The 18,667-nt window shown below is 51.6% G+C and overlaps 1 protein-coding gene across 1 annotated transcript in view; it reads right to left on the bottom strand.

The window, feature by feature from the left end:
* Nucleotides 1-18,667, bottom strand: part of IGDCC4 (immunoglobulin superfamily DCC subclass member 4) — a 38,740-nt gene that overhangs the window by 17,607 nt on the left and 2,466 nt on the right. The window contains exons 2-5 of the mRNA XM_061158039.1: nucleotides 10,642-10,992; nucleotides 9,850-9,991; nucleotides 3,176-3,312; nucleotides 1,825-1,965 (exon numbers count right to left, since the gene is read on the bottom strand). Of these exons, the coding sequence (XP_061014022.1) occupies nucleotides 1,825-1,965; nucleotides 3,176-3,312; nucleotides 9,850-9,991; nucleotides 10,642-10,992 (771 nt within the window). The remainder of the gene's footprint in view (nucleotides 1-1,824; nucleotides 1,966-3,175; nucleotides 3,313-9,849; nucleotides 9,992-10,641; nucleotides 10,993-18,667) is intronic.

The raw sequence follows: 18,667 nt of genomic DNA, 5'->3' as shown, positions 1-18,667 counted from the left end.
CCTTAGTTTTCTATAATGAACATGTACAACTTTTGCCATCAGAAGAAAACAAAACAAAACAAAAAAGCCATGCCCCTCCCCTGACTTAGTGGAGTTGTATTGTGTGAGTCGCTCAGTCGTGTCCGACTCTTTGCAACCCCATGGACTGTAACCCACCAGGCTCCTCTGTCCATGGGATTCTCCAGGCAACAATACTGGAGTGGGTTGCCACTTCCTTCTCCAGACTTAGTGGAGTAAGTTACTGGAAAAGGAACAGCGCCCAGGGTCAGGAGTGAAGCCAGTCTCTGTCTTCTAAGTTTGCTACTAGCAGAGTTTCTCTAAGTGAAATCCCAGAACCACAGTGCCCAGACCCTCTAGGACAGCAATTCTCAAATCCCCACTGTGCAAACAAATCACAGAATCACAAGAGACCTGGTTAAGATGCTGCAGAGGCATCAGGCACCCTAGATTCTGCATTTCTAACTTTGCCCAAGAGGTAGGTAAAGACCACACTTTCAGTAGAAGGACCTTAGGAACTTGTTAAACATTAAGAATCCGGGGTCATGATCCTTCAGGCGTGAAGGGAGGGAGTCTGCAGTTTGAAGAAGCTCCCTGGGTCATCCTGATGCCTGGTCAGGATTTGAGAAACACTAATGATAGAACTGGGAGACATCACAGGCTTACCCCAAAAATACTAACAGGGTCCTGTTGGCCTAGGATTCCCCCTAACTAGGCAAGTGTCATGAGTCCAGTGAGGTTGGGTAGGTCAGGGAGGCACAGATAACCAGCACTGTTCTTTCTCATCAGCTCGGTGGGGGTACACAGTCATCTTGGGTTATTATTTTTCTTTAAACTCTATGTAGTCATCATTATATAGTCTTGAATGTGAGATACAAACTTACAAAAAGGGGATTGTGGGGTCATGAACTGAACCGGGGAAGAAGGGTAAAGAGAGCTGGATTTAAGACTTACTTCTGCCAGCAACTTGGGACATGTCACTTCTTGTTGACAAATGGCAACAAGTAATCCTTGCTTTTCTTCCATACAGGGCTGTAGGGGGTGGTGTACCGGAAAAGGAACAGGCTCTAAAGTTTGGGTCCTGGCTTTCCACCTGCCTTTCTGAGCTTTAGTTTCCTCATCTGCCCACCAGAAATAACAGCCCTGGCCCTTAACCTCTTCCAACAGCTCTAGGAGGCTCCGGCAGGAGGGTGGGTTTCGTGCTCAGCAGACTACAAGGGGATGTTGGCCAGGCGCTCTCATCACCCTGACAGCATCTTCTGTAATGCAGCCCCACTTGGCACTCATCACTTGCTGCCTGATACCATCAAGTCTCTCTTCATGGATATGCGTTTATCTCCCTTACACAGACTGGGAGATCAGAGCACAGGGGCCCCATCTCTCTCACCTGGGTCTTTCACTCACTGTGCCCAGCGTGAAGCCAGGCACACAAAGGCCGCAGCAGACTGGGTGGGCCAGGAGGGGCTGTGTAGTCAGGCCAGCAGAGAGTCCAAGTGCGACCTGACTCACTGGGCCCGCACTCAGTTGTAAGGACTGGAAACAAAGAAGGTGGAGAACAAAGCCCAGTGCCCACCCCCGAGAAAGGCCTCAAGAGTGGTTTTGTGAGTGGCAGATTGAGCGGGCTTCATAAAGGAAACTTGCTATACAGATTGATTCCTTTGGTCCAGGCTCCTCTGCCCACACTCCACCCTGGGACAGAAGTTAGTTCCTACCACACCAAAGGTTGGTGACCATACTGTGGTCACCCTTCTAGACCCTTGACTTGGGGATGTGTGCAATGCCACCCCCTTCCTCTCCCATGCCCTCAGATCCCTTCCCTCCACTTACCCTGTCGGACCCAGGACACAAAAGGGGTGGGGTCAGCCGAGGCCACACACTCCATCACCACACTCTGGCCAGACACCACAGTGGTGTTCTCCGGGGCTGCCACGATGACCACGTCCTGCCCCCCTGCAGATGCCAGGGACCCTGGAGGGAGGTAGCCTTACCATCAGGCGTCTTCATATTCAGCCCCTTACCTGATGCTCTCAGTCACCTGGTGAGACAGGTGGGGCGGCTAGGGTTCCGTCGGATAGATGGGAAAGCAGAGCTGGGACAGGAACTCAGAGGTCTTTCTCTGGGAGCCAGAGAGGAATAACCGGGCCCCAACACAGCACCCCCATTCTTCCTGCTGGATGGAACCCACCCTCAAGGCAGAGAACCAGCAGAGTCAAGAGTAGACTTGCACTCTGGACTTGAAGTCAAGAGTTGGAGTTTCCAGTTCTGGCAAGTCTCGTCTCTGGAGCGCCTCAGTTCCCATGTGGGAAAGGCAGGGGATGGGCTCGAGTTTCTGCCAGCTTGGTGGCACCCGGAGCACCCAATTCCTGCCAGGTTCTCAGCATGACGCTGGGGCCCTGGGTCAGCATGATAAATACCCGGTTTGTCCAGCAGGTGGAGGCAGAGACCCCGGGCACTGAAGGGGCAGCAAACCAGACTCAGCTCATCAGCTAAGCCCCAGGAGGTAGGGTGGGAGTGAAAGTGGTTGGAGTGAGAGGGGGATGGGAAGAGATGAGCAGAGGGGTGAGGGTCCAGGGGAGCTGCCTTGGCAAAGGAAGGCAAGATAGAGGCCTTTGCGGGAGGCCTGAAGTGAGATCTACCGAACAGCTGCCAGGCACCAGGCACTTCCCGTTCCTATCTCAGCGACTCTCACCACCTCCCCGGGCTGGACATTTGATAAGGAGCCCAGGGTCACACAGATGGTGAGCAGAGAAGCCAGGATTCAAACCAGGTTGTCCTGACCCCAAAGCCTGTGTCCTTTCTACCGCGTCACTCTGGACGGGAGATTTTCAGAGAAATGCAAAGAACAGTCCCAGGCCCTTAGGAGCCAGACGCACAGCAAGCAGCAGCGGCGGCTCCCCCAGGGCAGGAGCAGGCACTTACCCTCTCCACAGACACCTCACCTCCCTGCACCCGCCCCCAGCCCTGGAAACTCCACCCACGGACACAGTCTCAGCAGGAAGGGAGCCCTGGACCAGGCGTCTTGGGTTCCTGCCCCGAGTGCTATCTCTGACGTGGGTGGCACTGCCTTCTTTGGGCTTCATGGCCTCATCTGTCACCTATTTGAAGGCAGGTCTTGGACCACTTGAGGCCCCTCCCAGCTCCAAGCTGGCTGACTACCCCACCCGGCCAGCCGCCTTACCTCTGTGGGCCACGCGGAGCAGGGCCTCCTGGCTGAAGCGCTGGCGTGCTGAGTTGGTGGCCACACAGCGGTAGGAGCCTGCGTCGCCCTCCTGTACATCCAGGATCTGGAGGACCCCGTTGGGAAGGGTGATGAGCCTTGGGAAGGGACAGAGGGTGCCTGTGAGGCGGACAGGAGCTCCACAGGGAGGCTGGCAGTGCCCCCACTGTCCTGAGCCCACCCACCCCCCCTTCCTGAAACACCTACTGTGGCTGACTACAAGCTCACTGGTAATAAATGCAAGTTAAAACCACAAGATACTGGAACTTCCCTGGTGGTCCAGTGGCTAAGGATCCGCCTTCCAATGCGGGGGACCTGGGTTCTATGCCTGGTCAGGGAACTAAGATCCCACATGTCACGGGGTAACTAAGCCTGCGCTCTCCAACTACCGAGCCCACACTCTCGGGCCTGCAAGCCACAACTACGCCCAACACAGCCAAATAAATATTTTATCAAACCTGCACGCACCTTTTAGACCCAGGAACATCACTGCAAGGACTTCATCCCACAGGTACACACATACACAAAACGTATGTTTAACAATGTTCACTCCAACCCTGTCTACCATAGCGAAAGACTGGCAACAATCCAAGTGTCCATCTGTAGGGTGGGAACTAGCTAAACTGGTTTGGGTACATTCATAGAATGGAATGCTAGGCAGCTGTTAAAAGGAGGCAGCTCCTTGTGTGCTGATACAAGACCATCTCCAAAATATGTATGGTACAGAACAGTGTGTGGAGGACATGTACACTTATATGCTTTTGCACAGAATGTTCCTGGTCATAGGGGTTGTCTTGGGAGGGGACCTGTGATCCGGGGAGTTCTCAGTAGGAGACTTTATTTTCATTAAATAACCTTCTGAAAAGTTTGAATTTGTTTACCTCCTGCCTGTATTACCTTCTGTCTCTGATAAAAATCCCTTCTAGTCACATGATCTCAATCTGAACCTTGAAACAAGCCTAAGAGATAGAAGGGATCATAGCCTTCATTTTATTGGTGACAAAACCAAGTCTTGGAGGGAGGAGGGTATTTTTCCAAGGTCCCACAGTTAAAGCAGAATTAAAATTGGAACCCACATCTCCTGGTGCCAGATCCCACGTTCTTTCCATCTGCCTGTCTTAGCAGCCATTAGATGGCTAACAATGCCAGTGGAAGGGATGTGGTCCCAGCAATGCCCCCGCCCACCAGGTACGTTACTGAGGAGGGGCAGGATGGATGAGGGTGGTGTTGTCTGCCCTTTTGGTGAGGGCTAGAAAGCAATCTGGGCTAGAAGAGCCCAGAGATCTTGCTTAGAGACAGTGCAATCCCAGGCAGAGAAGTGTCCATGGGGGCCTGGGTGGTGGGAAGCAGAATGGGCTCTGGCCCCAGCAGGGAGGGAGTGGGTCTTCCTGAATCTTCTAGCTGTGATCTCTGCAGGGTCAGCTCAAGGGTGAGAGTTCTAGTTTCTCACTGTGGATGCAGGCTAGGCCAAGGTCAGGGAGGGAATGGGGCAGCTGTGCATGCGAAGATCCCTTGGCTCGTGGGGAAAGCAGGGTATGAGAAAATTTAAACACAGGAGAAAAGCACGAGCTCAAGGGTATTGGGAGAGAATTCTGGCCATAAGCCTAGAAATCTGCTGTGGCCCAAAGACTTAGAACAAAAACATAAACCTTCATCACTCCTTCCCTCACCCCACAGGCAAACTCAACTCTGCCCCCAGAGTCTTATCCTCAGCTCTAAGAGCTGCCTGCAGCAGTGCTGGGGCCAGCAGGGGAGAGGTGATGAGGAGACGCAGGGTGTCTAGAGCTAAATCCTGGGCCGGGGCCCAGCTTGCCACCACGGAGAGTTTGATGGGAGAGGCAAGGACCCATTTCGAAAACAAGGCCCCCACCCCCATCCCGGTCTCCTCCACCTTATATTCTTTAAGACCTTTCCTCCTTCCTCAGTCTCAATAGCTGCCCACATGTCCTGACCCCAAAGGTTCCCGGTCTTTCCAGGGAAATGTTGCTCCAGGTATCCAAGAGTTTCCCTGGTGGCTCAGTGGTAAAGAATCCGCCTGCCAATGCAGAAGACACAGGTTTGGTCTCTGGGTCGGGAAGATCCCCAGGAGGAGGAAATGGCAACCCACTCCAGTATTCTTGCCTGGGAAATCCCAGACGGAGGAACCTGGAGGGCTACAGTCCGTGGGGTCGCAAAACACACGACTTAGTGACTAAACAACAAAAACAACAATCCAAGAGCTAATACCTCCTTTGACAAGTAATACTGCCTTAATTATGTGTTGAATGAATCAATGAACAGAGGAATGGATACCTTTCCTTGGGTGTGGTGCTTTTGCTGCATTTGCTACAGCCAAAGAAGTGAGATGGAACCACTTTTAATGTTCATTTAATATCTTTTCTGCTTTGTTAAAAATGTGGTTTCCAAAGCTCTGTCCTTGGAAGGATGTCCAAGACACAGCGGTTAGTGGGGGGGGGCGGGGGGAATCACAAAACAGTGTTTACGAGGCAATGCTATTTTTGGAAAATAGATAAATGATATGCTAGGATATGCGCAGAAAAAGTCAAGGGTGGTAAAACTCACGTCATTCGTGGAGGTTTTCTCAGCAAGGGGGATTACTGGGGGGCTCTTCTTTGTTCTGTTTTTAAATTTCTTAGTTACAGTGAACATTTATTTATTAGTTTGGGAATATAACACTTAAGAAAATTTAAATGGAAAAAAGCATGTGCCCTTGTACACTTTGTTTTGTAACTCCTGGCTCTGGAATAAAAGCAGCTGTGGCATAGTGGAGAGAATTGATTCCAATATATGTGATTTTTAGCAAGTGACATCCAGTGTCCAGGCCTCAGACTTCTCATCTGAAAAACGGGCTTCATAATTCCTACCTATTTCACACCCCTGACCCTGTCAATGTGTTTTAAGCTCACATAAGATCATGGTACTAGCTATCTGTGGTCAGTTTGTAGGTGACTATTTCTCCTTTAAGTTAGTATATTTTATAGTTTTAAAATGACTTCAAATAAAATAGCTACTTATAGAATGAAAGCAACCTCTATCTAAACGGGAGGGACCATTCTCTTTCCAAGCCTGAGCCTGCTTCCTGTACCTTCAAAAGGACACTTGAGCCCCAGGATTCAAGAGCAGAGAAGAAATGACAGAGCTGTTCTGAATTTCCTGAGGGCCAAGGTACCCCACCCAGCACCCTTCAGAGAGCCAGCCCAGGAAAAGGGGCAGGAGCTGAGGGTCACACGAGGCTGACACAAGAGGGACCCTGGGAGACGGGCAGGGCAGAGGACTGGACTGGGATCCTGCAGGAGTTAAATCCATTCTTTTAAAGTGTGAGTACGGCAGATCCTCTGGAGAAGGAAATGGCAACCCACTCCAGGATTCTTGCTTGGAGAATCCCATGGACAGGTGAGCCTGGCAGGCTACAGTCCATAGGGTCACAGAGACTCGGACATGACTGAAGCGACTTAGCACGCACACGCAAAAGTTACAAAAGAGAGAGTTGATTTGAAGAAATGTAATAAAGTGAGTGATTGAATAAATGGCTCAGGGATGGCCAAGATTATGACAGGAGTTTGTGAACGCCTGTGATTTGGGAAACGCTGCTTTTGGTGATTATTGGTTCCCACAGAAGAAAAATGATCCCCTCTCATTAGAAACTAGTGTTAAGTATTAGGCAATTGCCTTAGGGTCTAGACTTTGCCATAAGTGCCCAAAATATGCATACAGACCCTGACAGAGTGTGCTTATTAACTGCACATGTGCACAGCCTACACCTGGGCATATGGTCTCCTTCAAACCTCTGAGCTGAGTTTATGAATAGCATATTTGTACATGAACTCTATCTGGGCATGTGTAAAAATACATACCTTGGGCATAATCAAGTTGCTGTTTTAGGTATTTCTTTATCCCCCACCCCACACACAATGTGCTGGGACATACGAGCCTAGCTTATTTATAGATGAGGATCAATTTTCAGAGGACTTGGGGGCAAACACTTCCAGAGTCCAGGAACTGGCAGCTCCAGCCTCCTGGGAGAGGCCTAACTAGATGGTGGGAGGTGCGGGAACTCCTCTGTTTGTGGAGAAACACTGAGGAAGTAACTTCTCTACTCTGAGCATAACTGGGTCCCATCTCTAAGCCCACCTACAACAGGAGCTTCTTCAGACCCTGCGGTTTCCCCACCCCAACCACCAAATCATCCACCCCAGGGCTCCAACGTCAGATACTCTTGGCAGCAGCTGTGTGACCTGAGGCAAGTGACTTGTGTCTCTGATCCTCAGCTCCCTCCTTTCACAATTCAAAGAGTATCTGCCACAGCCACACAGACAGACCTGGAAGGGGGTTCTGAATGCATTAAGTGGAAAAAAAAAAAGCAGAAATTGCAACATAATCCCATTTTTGTTTTCTATAAAAAAGACTGAATAAAAATACCCAGTATAGATAATCCAAAATTTTTAATATTTATAAACATATAGGGGAAAAGTCCTGAGGACAGACATCAAAACTAACAGAGGCTTTCCATGGGTGGTTAAGAAGATGAGTCATTTTTGTTTCTTCTTCTCTGTTTACATGAATTTGAAAAATGGATCTAATAGGAATATAAACAAAGTAAATAGAGAAAAATGTGAAAAAATAAGAAACCCTTAGCTTGAAGGATGATGGGAGGGATTAAGTGAGAGAACACCGCTCTCATGAAGCAGAGCCTCTTGTGACTTTTAACGCGGGGAGAGTTTTCTGCTCTCGCCCACCTCTCACTTGATTCTCACCCAGCAGCTACCTGGAAGCGTCCACCCTCACAGTGACAAGCACCACATGTGGAAGGCACAGAACTTAAAATGTCAGTGCTGGGAAGGCTGGGTTAGCAATCCCAAGGTCCCCTCCCTAGAATGCTCATTCTTGGGATATTAGAAGGGCATGGCAACCCACTCCAGTATTCTTGCCTAGAGAACCCCATGGACAGAGGAACCTGGCAGGCTACAGTCCATGGATTCGCAAAGAGTTGAACACAACTCAGCCACTGACACTATTGAGCAAATGACTCTAAGAGGTGGTTAAACAAGTTAAACAGGTTTCTCAGCACGGGGCTTCTCAGGGGACTTGTCAGCTCCAAGAGGGAGATTTATAGGCACTTTCCTGGTCTTATTTGACCATGGAATACTTTTTTTTTCTCCCAAGAATCATCTTTAGGGACCAATATTCTAAAAGAATCTCACTTTGGAAACCACGATCGAGTCCAACCCATTGGACCAGTGGGGCTGACTGATCACCAGAATCACAGGATCACTTACATCTTGACTTCTCACCCTTCTTCCTCCCTTCCAACTGTTGCAGAGATGTGGCCTGTGGCTTTTCTATCTAGAAGTTTCTCTCACACTTTCACCCCTACTGAGACATGGGCAAAAGTCAGAGGAGCTGGGCCAACTCAATACTCTGAAGACAGGTTAGTTCCAGGGCAGAGAGATCTGGAAACCAGTATTTCTGAGCCTAATGAATCTCACCTCAACTGGGAGAGGGGAGAGTGGGCTAGTAACTACAGCCAGAGAGATGCATGGAAAGGAGGGCAGGGCGGCTGGGAAAGGCCTTTGGAGAAACCTTTCCAAAACGTAAGAATCCGTGGGGTGGGACTTCCCTGGTGGCACAGTGGTTAAGAATCCACCTGCCAACGCAGAGGATACAGGTTTGATCCCTGGTCCGGGAAGATTCCACATGCCTCAGAGCAACTAAGCTCATATGCTGCAACTACTGAACCTGGGAGCCGCAACTGCTGTAACCAGGGTGCTAAAGAGCCCGTGCTCTCAGCCACAAAAGAAGCCTCTGAAATAAGAAACCCACGTGCCACAACCAGACAGCAGCCCCGGCTCATCGCAAATAGAGAGAGCCCACGCGCAGCAACAAAGACCCAGTGCATCAATCAAAAAAGAATCTATGGGGTGGCAGCCAAGTCACGAGACCAATTCCAAGACCAGGGATGCAAACAAGCCTCACGCCTTCTGGACATACTCTGTGTACGTCTGGGCCTTCCCAGGAAGCCACAGGAGCGATCAGGGCCTGGGTCTAGCCTCTGCTTCTCCTCTGCCCTAGACACCATTCCCTGGGATTGCTCCATTGCTTTTATGGGAAGAGAGGAGGGTGAAACAGAAAAGACCCCCACAATCCAGTTATCAGATGTTGCAACCCACTGGATGGAACTGAGGGAAGAAGAGAAGTTATGTATCTCGGGAAGAAACTTCAGAGGAACCTGCAAAAGGAAACCCTCCCAGCAGCCTCCTGGCCCTGAGCAAACAACAAACATGCAGTCAATGCCTCACTGTGTGGCCTTGGATAAAACATAGCTCCTCTCTGGCCCTTGGTCCCCACCTCGATAAAACAAGTGGTGGGGCTACATATGCTCTGAAGTACTTGATCACTGCTCTTTACCCAAGCCCCATAGCTTGGTAGCTGGCTTTTCTCCTAGGGAGCAAACCCCTCCAGCCCAATTTCTCTTTGGGACCAGAAATGAGCTGAGCATCCGGTGGTGGCTGGCTCCTAAGTCAGTTTGGGCCAATGCAGCCACCTTGACTCTAAGGACCCCAGTTTCCAAGAACGTCCCAGAGCCCAAGCTACCTGCCCTCCGGGACCCACTCCCCACTCCCCTACAGGACACTCACCGAGGGTCCTCAGGCAGCGTCACCTGGTCCTTCTCCCACGTGATGACGGGTGCTGGCACTCCTTCGATTTGGCACTGGAAACGAGCGGTCCCATTCTCCTCCACAGTCTGCGACTCTGGGTGCAGGGAGAAGCCTGCGAGGGCTGGGGGTGAGGACAGTGAGAAACACAGCGACAGGAGAGGGACACGAGAAAGCAGGCCACGGCGAGCACGGACGGTGAAATGTACACATGCACACGGACACAGAGGGGCCCAGGGCGACAGAAACCCGGGCAGAGAAAATTCAGCCCGACGGAGACAGGCAGTCCAAGGATAAGTGGTGATGACTGGTCAGAGGAGTCCCCCGGCCTTCCTTATGTCAGACGACAGTGTCTCCTCTGGCCTCAAAATTACTTCATGGTGATCTATGCCTCCTAAGAGCCCCCCCACCCCGCAAGGAGTGGCTGGGCAATGCAGCTCGGCTCCACACACTCCGCCTGCTATGGGCCTGGGCACCTTTGTGCTCCTGACACTCTTACAAGCCTCTCCGGTGGGCTTCCTGGAGGAAAGCACAAGTCTAGACTCTCAAAGTCACAGGGAAGGAAAAAGAGGAGCAGCAGAAGAGTGGGGAAGAAGTGAGACTATTGAACGATTAGACAGATAATAGCAGGAAGGGACCCGCTGAGCAGGGCGGGAGGCAGGGAAAGGGGGCGTGGCTCAGAGACAAGCCTTTGTGCAAGTAACTAGTGGCGGATCCCAGTTCCCACACCCCACGTCGTGTGGGTCTCAGCTCAGCCCCAGATGTAGCACTTACTGGCGAGCTTGACCACTGCAGCCTGGCTGGCCATCACCCCGAGGGGGCCATGGGCCAGGCAGGAATAGCTGCCCTCAATGACCTCTGAAGCCCCAGGGTCTGCCTCGTCAGCGCCATCTACTGTTGGCAGCTGGGACAGCCATAGGGAGCCATTGGGTAGCAGGCGAAGGTGCTCGTGCTCAGGGAGGGTGCCTCCATCCTTGCTCCACGTGACGCTGGTGGGGGGTCCGGTGGCAGCCGCCCCCAGACTGCAGTCCAGCACCAGGGCTTGCTCTGGGCCCAGGATTACTTGCAGCGGCCCTGCTCCACAGCTCAGCGACACGGTCGTCTCCTGGGGCAATGGCTGCTCCCCTGCATAGAGGAGGGACACCAGGGCCATCAGAGCGTGTCCTTCTACATCCCACAGCCGCCAGCTCCTGAGTCACATGCACCAGGGTTGGGGACAAACCTCAGAGAAAGAGGCTCATGAGGAAACCTGTGTTTGGACCCCAGCTCTGCCTCTGACTGTGATCTTGAGCCAACGGCTGAGCTTCGTGCCCGTCGTGCCCGCCCCTCAGCCCCACTCAACTGCCTCATCCACAAAGTAACACAGTTCTTGGCAAAAAGTGGACGCAACTCAAATGCCCAATCACTGTGTGTGCGTGCGTGCTGAGTCGCTTCAGTCGTGTTCAACTCTGTGAGACCCTATGGCCCACCAGACGCCTCTGTCCATGGGGATTCTCCAGGCAAGAATACTGGGATGGGTTGCCATGCCCTCCTCCAGGGGGATCTTCCCAACCCAGGGATCAAACCTGAGTCTCATGCCTCCTGCACTGGCAGGCAGATTCTTTACCTCTAGCACTACCTGGGAAGCCCAATCACTTGATGAATGGATAAATATATTACTCAGCTATCAAAAGAAATGCAGTACTGACATTTGCCTCAGAGGGAATAAACCTTGAAAACTTCATGCAAAGTCAAAGAAGCCAGTTATGAAACGCCACATATTGTATAATGTGATCTCATTTCTATGAAATGTCCAGAATAGGCACATCCATAGAGACAAGACCATAAATTCATGGTTGCCAGGGACTGGGGAGAGCGAAGAATGAACAGAGATGGCTAAGGGATCTAAGGTTTCTTTTTTGGGTGCTGAAAATGTTTCTAGAATTAGATAGTGGTGATGGTTGCATGACTTTGTGAATAAACTTAACCCACTGATTTGTCCCCTTTAAATGGTGAATTTTGTGGCATGTGAATTGCCTCTCAATTTCAAAAGACACAGTCATTCCTTCTTCAAAAGGCTGCCGTGAGCGGTCAGTGAGATGCTGTGTGGTGAGGGAGAGCGGCACAGTGGCTGACCTGGCCCAGCAATGGCATTCCCTCGCCTGGAGTCCTGCAGATCGCCTCAAGCGTGGTTGTCCAGCCCACTTCTGCTGCAGCGACCGCAAGAGTTAAGCTCTCCTCCCCTCAGCTGATTCCTCCAGAGCCGCAGAGTAAGCCAGCACAGAACCCAGGCCCCCGACCCTCTGCAGATGCCCCGGGAGAGCCCGCAGCTCCAACACCACCCTGGCCGCAAAGGTGGACAGTGGAGGAAGGGAGCAGGAGGTAAAGCAGCAGGACAACAGAGGCAGGGAATGCCATCCTGGGTCAAGGCAAAAACACCCAAATGCCAATATTTATCATTTTAAGCAACATCTCAGCCAGGCCAGTAACCATTATTCACAGGGAAATGGTTGGTTCTCCCCGTTGTATCTCCCGCAAGGTTGGCCTGCTGCCTCCTTGTCCCATAGAAGCTCCAAGGCTGAAGGTCCCCTTGTATCCTCTGGCCTGACACCTTGCTTAAAGGCACCACGGTGTGTCTGAGAGTGAGTCAGGGACAGAGGTGAGGACCATACTCATTACCAGGCAGGCCAGGGCTGACAGAGCCCCGTCAGGGGCATGCAGAAAGCACAAGGGTGAAGCACACAGGTGACCCTCAGTTCTGGACCTGGACATGTCACAGTCTAGCTGTGTGGCCTTGGGAGTTTCTTGCCCCCACCCCCCACCCCCCCACTTTTGTTTACTCAAACGTAGCAGGTGATGGCTGAGATTAAACGACGGCAGGATTATTCAGTGACCCGGACACACTCATCCCTAAACTGACGTAGAGAACCATCTAGCTGTGCTGTGATTCAGCACACACACGACTCGTGTCCGACTCTTTGCGACCCCATGGACTGTAGCCCACCAGGCTCCTGGGTCCCTGGAAGTTTTCAGACAAGAATACTGGAGTGGGTTGCCAAGACCTCCTCCAGGGCATCTTCTCGACCCAGGGATCGAAACTGTGTCTTCTGTATCTCCTGCATTGTAGGCGGATTCTTTACCCATTGAGCCATCTGGGAAGCCTGGATCATCTAGACACACACAAAAAACTATAGATAGCTTCCACACCTAAACAGGTGCACACGAATCTCTGCTACACTCATCAACACCTAGACACATATATGCCAACACTTAAAGCCCTGAATCGGATCAAGACTGAGGGAGGAGTCCTGACAGGTTGAGATACGGAGGCCAGGGCAGGAGCCAGGACACCGCAGTGGGAAGACAGACAGACAGAGGGGGTCTGAACGGGCCTCTCTGCCTTTCTTAAAGGCACCTCCAACTACACAACTGGCTTCAGCAGTTCTAGGGGTGCTGCCAGGAGAAGGCAGCACTTGCCCTCACCTTGTTTCCAGCCAAACTGGGGAAGGAAGCCACCCAGGGCACCTGATCCTGGGGCAGAAGATCAAGGTTCCAATCATGCTTCCACCTATCAGCTATGTGACAAGCCACTTCACCTCTCTAGGTCTCAGTTTCCACATCTGTAAAATGAAGGTGATACTATGGAGCCTGTGAGGATTAAACCAGATGATGGAGGGCAGGGCGCCAGTGCAAAGCCTAACAGGCATCAATCAAGGAATGGGAACTCATTCTTTAGAGGCACTTCATAAACTGGAGATCTCACTGGTGGCTCAGATGGTAAAGAATCTGCCTGCAATGCAGGAAACCCAGGTTCGATCCCTGGGGTGGGAAGATCCCCTGGGGAAGGGAATGGCAGCCCACTCCAGTATTCTTGCCTGGAGAATTCCAGGGACAGAGGAGCCTGGTGGGCTACAGTCCATGGGGTTGCAAAGAGTTGGACACGGCTGAACGACTTAATACTTTGACTTCATAAACTGGAAGGGGATGTACAAATGCAAATCACTATTCTCAACATCCAGTCCCTTGTCCATCTGAAGCCCTAGATTCTGATGCAAACGCGGTGGGGGCAAGGCCAGCCTGGGCTCTCAGCCCAGCGGCTTCCATTCCAGACGCCACCGAGCAGTCGGTTTGAGTTTCAGGGGAGAAAAGCCCCACATGACTCGAATCCCTGAGCCCTCCGGCAGCCCAGCCTCCCTGCCCCCCAAAGCATGTCGGAGGCTTGGAAAATCCCCCGCCGTGGTGAACAAACAATGTGAACAGTTGGGGCCCAGAGCAGCTGCTGGGTCTGTCAGCAGCCTGGGCTCGGGCGGGCAGGATGGCGGCCAGAGGGGCCGTGGCTGGCTGGGGAGTCCAGAGAAGGCTCCAATTCCTTCCTGAATATTCATGGATCAGCAGATGTCTGGCTGCCCCACCTCAGAGGAGCTCAGCACCCAGCAAGGCCAGGCGGCAGGGGAAACCAACAGGGATGTAGATGTGGGGAGAACTCGGGGTTCCCGGGGGATACGGGGCTATGCCAGGAGTTCAGGTCAGCTCACATTAATGGAAATGTGTGCAGAGCCCGAGACTGCTCATTTTACAGACGGGGAAACTGAGGCCCAACAGGGGAGGATCTCACCTCTCTGGGAGATAGTCTGGGGAAATTATCCTTCTTGGACATCCCAGGGGTGAACCCAGCATCAAGGAGAGAGCTGCTCCCAAATAAGAGGAGGTTCTCTCTGCCTCAGGGCCCAGCCCAACTTCTGTGCCCAGGACATATGCATCCTTAGGGGCTCAGCTCAGGTGCCACATCCTTCCATGAAGCTGCCCCTGTCCCCCCCCCAAGGAAGGTTCTTCCTGGGTCTCACAGCATGGAGCCACTCAGAGGTCCCTTACCCATCTTTCCTCTTGCCTAAGACGGACCACGGGATGTGGTGGGACCAGCCTTGGCCTAGAATCAGAGTCTAGGTGCATCGTGTGTTGTATGACCTTGGGTCGGTTTTCCTCCTTTCAGGTTCCGTTTCCCTAGTTTTAAACTAAAGAGCTGCCACTGTTCTCGTTTTCACCAAAATTCTCCCAGCAGTAGAGGAAAGCAGACTGGGGAGGCGTGCTGACCACCTGAAATCCTTTTATTTTGAAACCTCTGGCCTATTTTGCATGCTATTCTGTTACACAGCGGTGTTTGCTTTCGTGTAAGTGTGGCTCCTACACCACCAAACCTTTTTGCATAAGTGATGCTCTGGAGAGTGTTTGCCCAGTGGTTTCATGGCCCCCCCTTTCCCACCACCCCCAGCCCCTCCCACGAGCACTTCTCAGCCCTCCCTCTCAGGCCAGGGCGGACAAAGTGGACACTTGCTATGGCCAGCTTTCTGCCTCAAGGGGGTCTCCGTCTCCCACAAGCCCTTCTCCTCGCTCTCCCGGGTGGGGAGGGGGGACCCTGCTCGAGACACAGAGCTTCTATGCTCAGAAGCCCCAGGACCATCTCTCAGTCTCCTTTTTCTGGCATTATTTTACCCACTTGCAGGATAAATTAGATTTCATGAGGCCAATTAGGACCCAGACAGAAAGGAGATTCGCTGCTGAGCCCTGGGGCCAGCTCTGCGCTGTTCTGCAGGATCTGTGGGGGCCTGGCATAGGCCAGGGTTCCGTTCTCCAGTGGACTCTCAGAAAAGAGGATGGGGGGCCTGGGGGGAAGAAGGGGGACAAAGCCGAGATGCCGCCTTTGTTAAGGCAAGAACTTGCCACAAACATCAATGCCTTGTCATTTTTGAATTTCAAGGCCCAGCAGATTTATAACTTGTTTTCAGTCTACAAGGGCAATTCTCCACCACACCATCACCACTCTTCCCCAGGAGACACAAGTCAGTTTCTTCCAGAAACCTCCTTCCCCACTCCCCCACCGTGGCCACCTCCCATATCACACACTCAGCCCCTCCCACAACAGCTGGAAGGAGAGCTTGGGACGGTTGCCTGGGACACGAGGAAGGCAGCATTCCCTTCATCTGTGATCCTGAGGACTCAGGCTCGGCCCCAGCAGGCTTGACAGCAAAGCCACACTCAGCTTGACTTGCCCACCTCCTGCTTCCTGTCACACCGAGTCCCCACCAGGCCAAACCACTTCCTGTTCTCTGAAAGCATGGCTGCTCCTCTCCCCTCAGTAGCTGGGCCAGCCCAGGGTCTGACTGCCACGCCGCTCCTTTTTCTGCCCCATAGGACTCTGGGTACCTGGGTCACTGCAGTTAGCATGGTAGATTTCTGACTTGCCTATCTCCCCAGCAGGGCAACAAGTTTGAGATTATCGTCCTGGTCAGTGTTCCCTAGGACCTAAAACACTGTCTGGCACACAGCAGGAGCTCAATAAATAGTTCTTGAACAGACGAGAGGACACGCGGAGACACACTCAAAAGACCAAGACACAGAGCCCCTTGTGCTTTTCCAAACATCCATTTCCTTATCTGGAAAAATTATAGGAACTCCCTTCAGGGCTGGGGATGATGTGAATAATACATGTGGGAAAATGCCTAGCATAGTATGCGGCACCTGTGAGATAACCAACAAAATGCTGAAAATGCACCAAGGCAGGGAATTCCCTGGCGGTCCAGTGGTTAGGACTCTGTGCTTTCACTGCCGTGGGCCAGAGTTTCATCCCTGATCAAGGAACTAAGGACTAAGATCGTGCAATATGTCAGATGTAGCCAAAAAAAAACCCCTAAGCCCTAAGACAGAACAGCAAACTCACATTCAAAGAAATTTTGTACTTAAACATTAACCAGGACTGGGGAGCTCATTACCTCACCTCTGCTGCTATATGGAAGGCCTGATTAAAAATACCTTCCTTAAATAAATAAATAAATAAAAATACCTTCCTGTGTGCCCACCTTTGTCTCTCTTAAGCTCCATTCATTTGCCAGAGCTCCAAGCATGTGCAAGGTAAGTGAGCCCCTTATGGAGCCTTCCAGAAGTCTTGACTCTGCACCAGCTTGCGTGTTCAGGTTTGTACCTGAGAGACGGCTTCCTGAGCCTCTGCTTCCCAACCCCAGGGACCCCACAGCCCCTCAAATCCAGAAGATGCCTCAGCAGTGAGGCAGTAGTAGCTGGCAGCCCAGCCAGCCCCAAGCACAAGGATTCTGTTTCTTTGCATGGCAGGCGCAGATCATCCTCTCTCTGGTTTTCTTCTCTCCCCCCAGCTGCCATCCCCCGTCTCTGACCAGGCTGCAGCTGGGGTCCTCCCCCATCAGAGCCACTCTTTCTCTTCCTCCCCTGTGACCCGGGGAGCTGGGAGCCCCTAGGCCTGCTTGGCAATAACATCTGTTCTGCATCTGGAATTCTGTGTCAAGTCTGGTTCCTGCACCTCAGAAAGAGTGGAGGCAGAACAGGAGGCAGTGGGTGGGGGTGGGTGGGGAAGAGTGGATTCCAGGGCCCAGGCCCAGACACACGAAGTGAGGGGGGCTAAGCCCCAAGTTGCTGATAACTTCTCATGTGAGGGGGAGGGGTGAAGAGAGACTGAACTCCGGTTAATGTGTACTGAAACCCAGGAAGGTATGGCTACTCCAATAGCCAGGAGATTGGTTATGGTCCCAGTTCAGTCTCCATGTAACTGGGAAGTCATTCAGTTTTCTCATCTGCAAAATGAGTTCATGCTAAAATTATTTCTAAGTTCTCCTTAGGGCTGCCCTTTGAAGACTCATTGTGAGATTAATCAACTTGAAATTTATGATTAACTGAGCCATGAAAATACATACAAGATCAATGAAGGTTTAACTGGATTGTTTAGATTCACTATTAATAGAGATTATGTTTGGGACTTGCTGGCAGTCCAGTGGTTAATATGTCCTGTTCCAATGTCAGTGGTATGGGAGCTAAGATTCCACATGCCTCTTGGCCAAAAAGACAAAATACAGACCGGAAACAATACTGTAACAAACTCAATAAAGACATTTTTTAAAAATGGTCCACATCAAAATAAAAAAATCTTGAAAAAAAATAGAGACTGTGTTTGACCTAGTTCCTAACCCCCAAGATGAGGTCAGAAAGGGCCACCCCAACACTCCAACTGACTGAGGTTGGCCTCCGAGCCTCTGGACTGAGAAAAGGATGGGAGGTGGGAGTTTCCTGGTGAGAAGAAAGCAGCTCACCTATTCTTACAGCCCTCCTTCTACTGACCGCTTGCGTCACCACCCCCTAAATTCTGCTTGGGTGTAAGGGAGAGCCCCACTTCTCGCTTGTGATGAAAACAGAGCACTGGGCATCCCACCACCACTCCCAGATAGGATCCCATTCACATCAACATCTCCCCAGTTCCCAACCCCTGACCAGAAGTGTGCTGGAGAGACGGGCAGTCACACTCTTGACTCCAACATGTCAAGGTGGCTGAAGTGTCTACTATTTTTCACTTCTCCCTCCCTCACTCTCTACAAACTCCCTCAAACTATCATGCTAATTCTACTTCCTAAATATCTCTAGAATCCAGCTACTTGGCCATTCCAATTGCCACTACTTTAGTTACCACCACCCTCTCTTCTGGATTACTACCACAGTCTCCCAAGAAGTTGCAGCTTCCTGCCTCCGACCCATGCAATCATTCTCTACCTCAGTTGGAGTGAGTTGATGCAAAACAGATCTCAAAACCCTCCAGGGTTTCCCTGATGCTCTGGTGGTTAAGAATCTGCCTTGCAATGCAGGGGACACCAGTTCCATCCCTGGATCAGAAAGATCCCACATGCCAAGGGGCCACAACTACTGAGTCTGCGCGCTGGAGCCAGCGAGCTGCAACTACTGAGTCCACATGCCAAGAGAAGAGCCCACATGCTCCACAACAAGAGAAGCCCTGGCAGTGAGAAGCCCA

The sequence above is a fragment of the Dama dama genome, chromosome 12 (genome assembly GCF_033118175.1).
Source record: "Dama dama isolate Ldn47 chromosome 12, ASM3311817v1, whole genome shotgun sequence".
Taxonomy (NCBI): Eukaryota; Metazoa; Chordata; class Mammalia; order Artiodactyla; family Cervidae; genus Dama; species Dama dama.
This window is presented reverse-complemented; position numbering and strand designations above follow the sequence as displayed.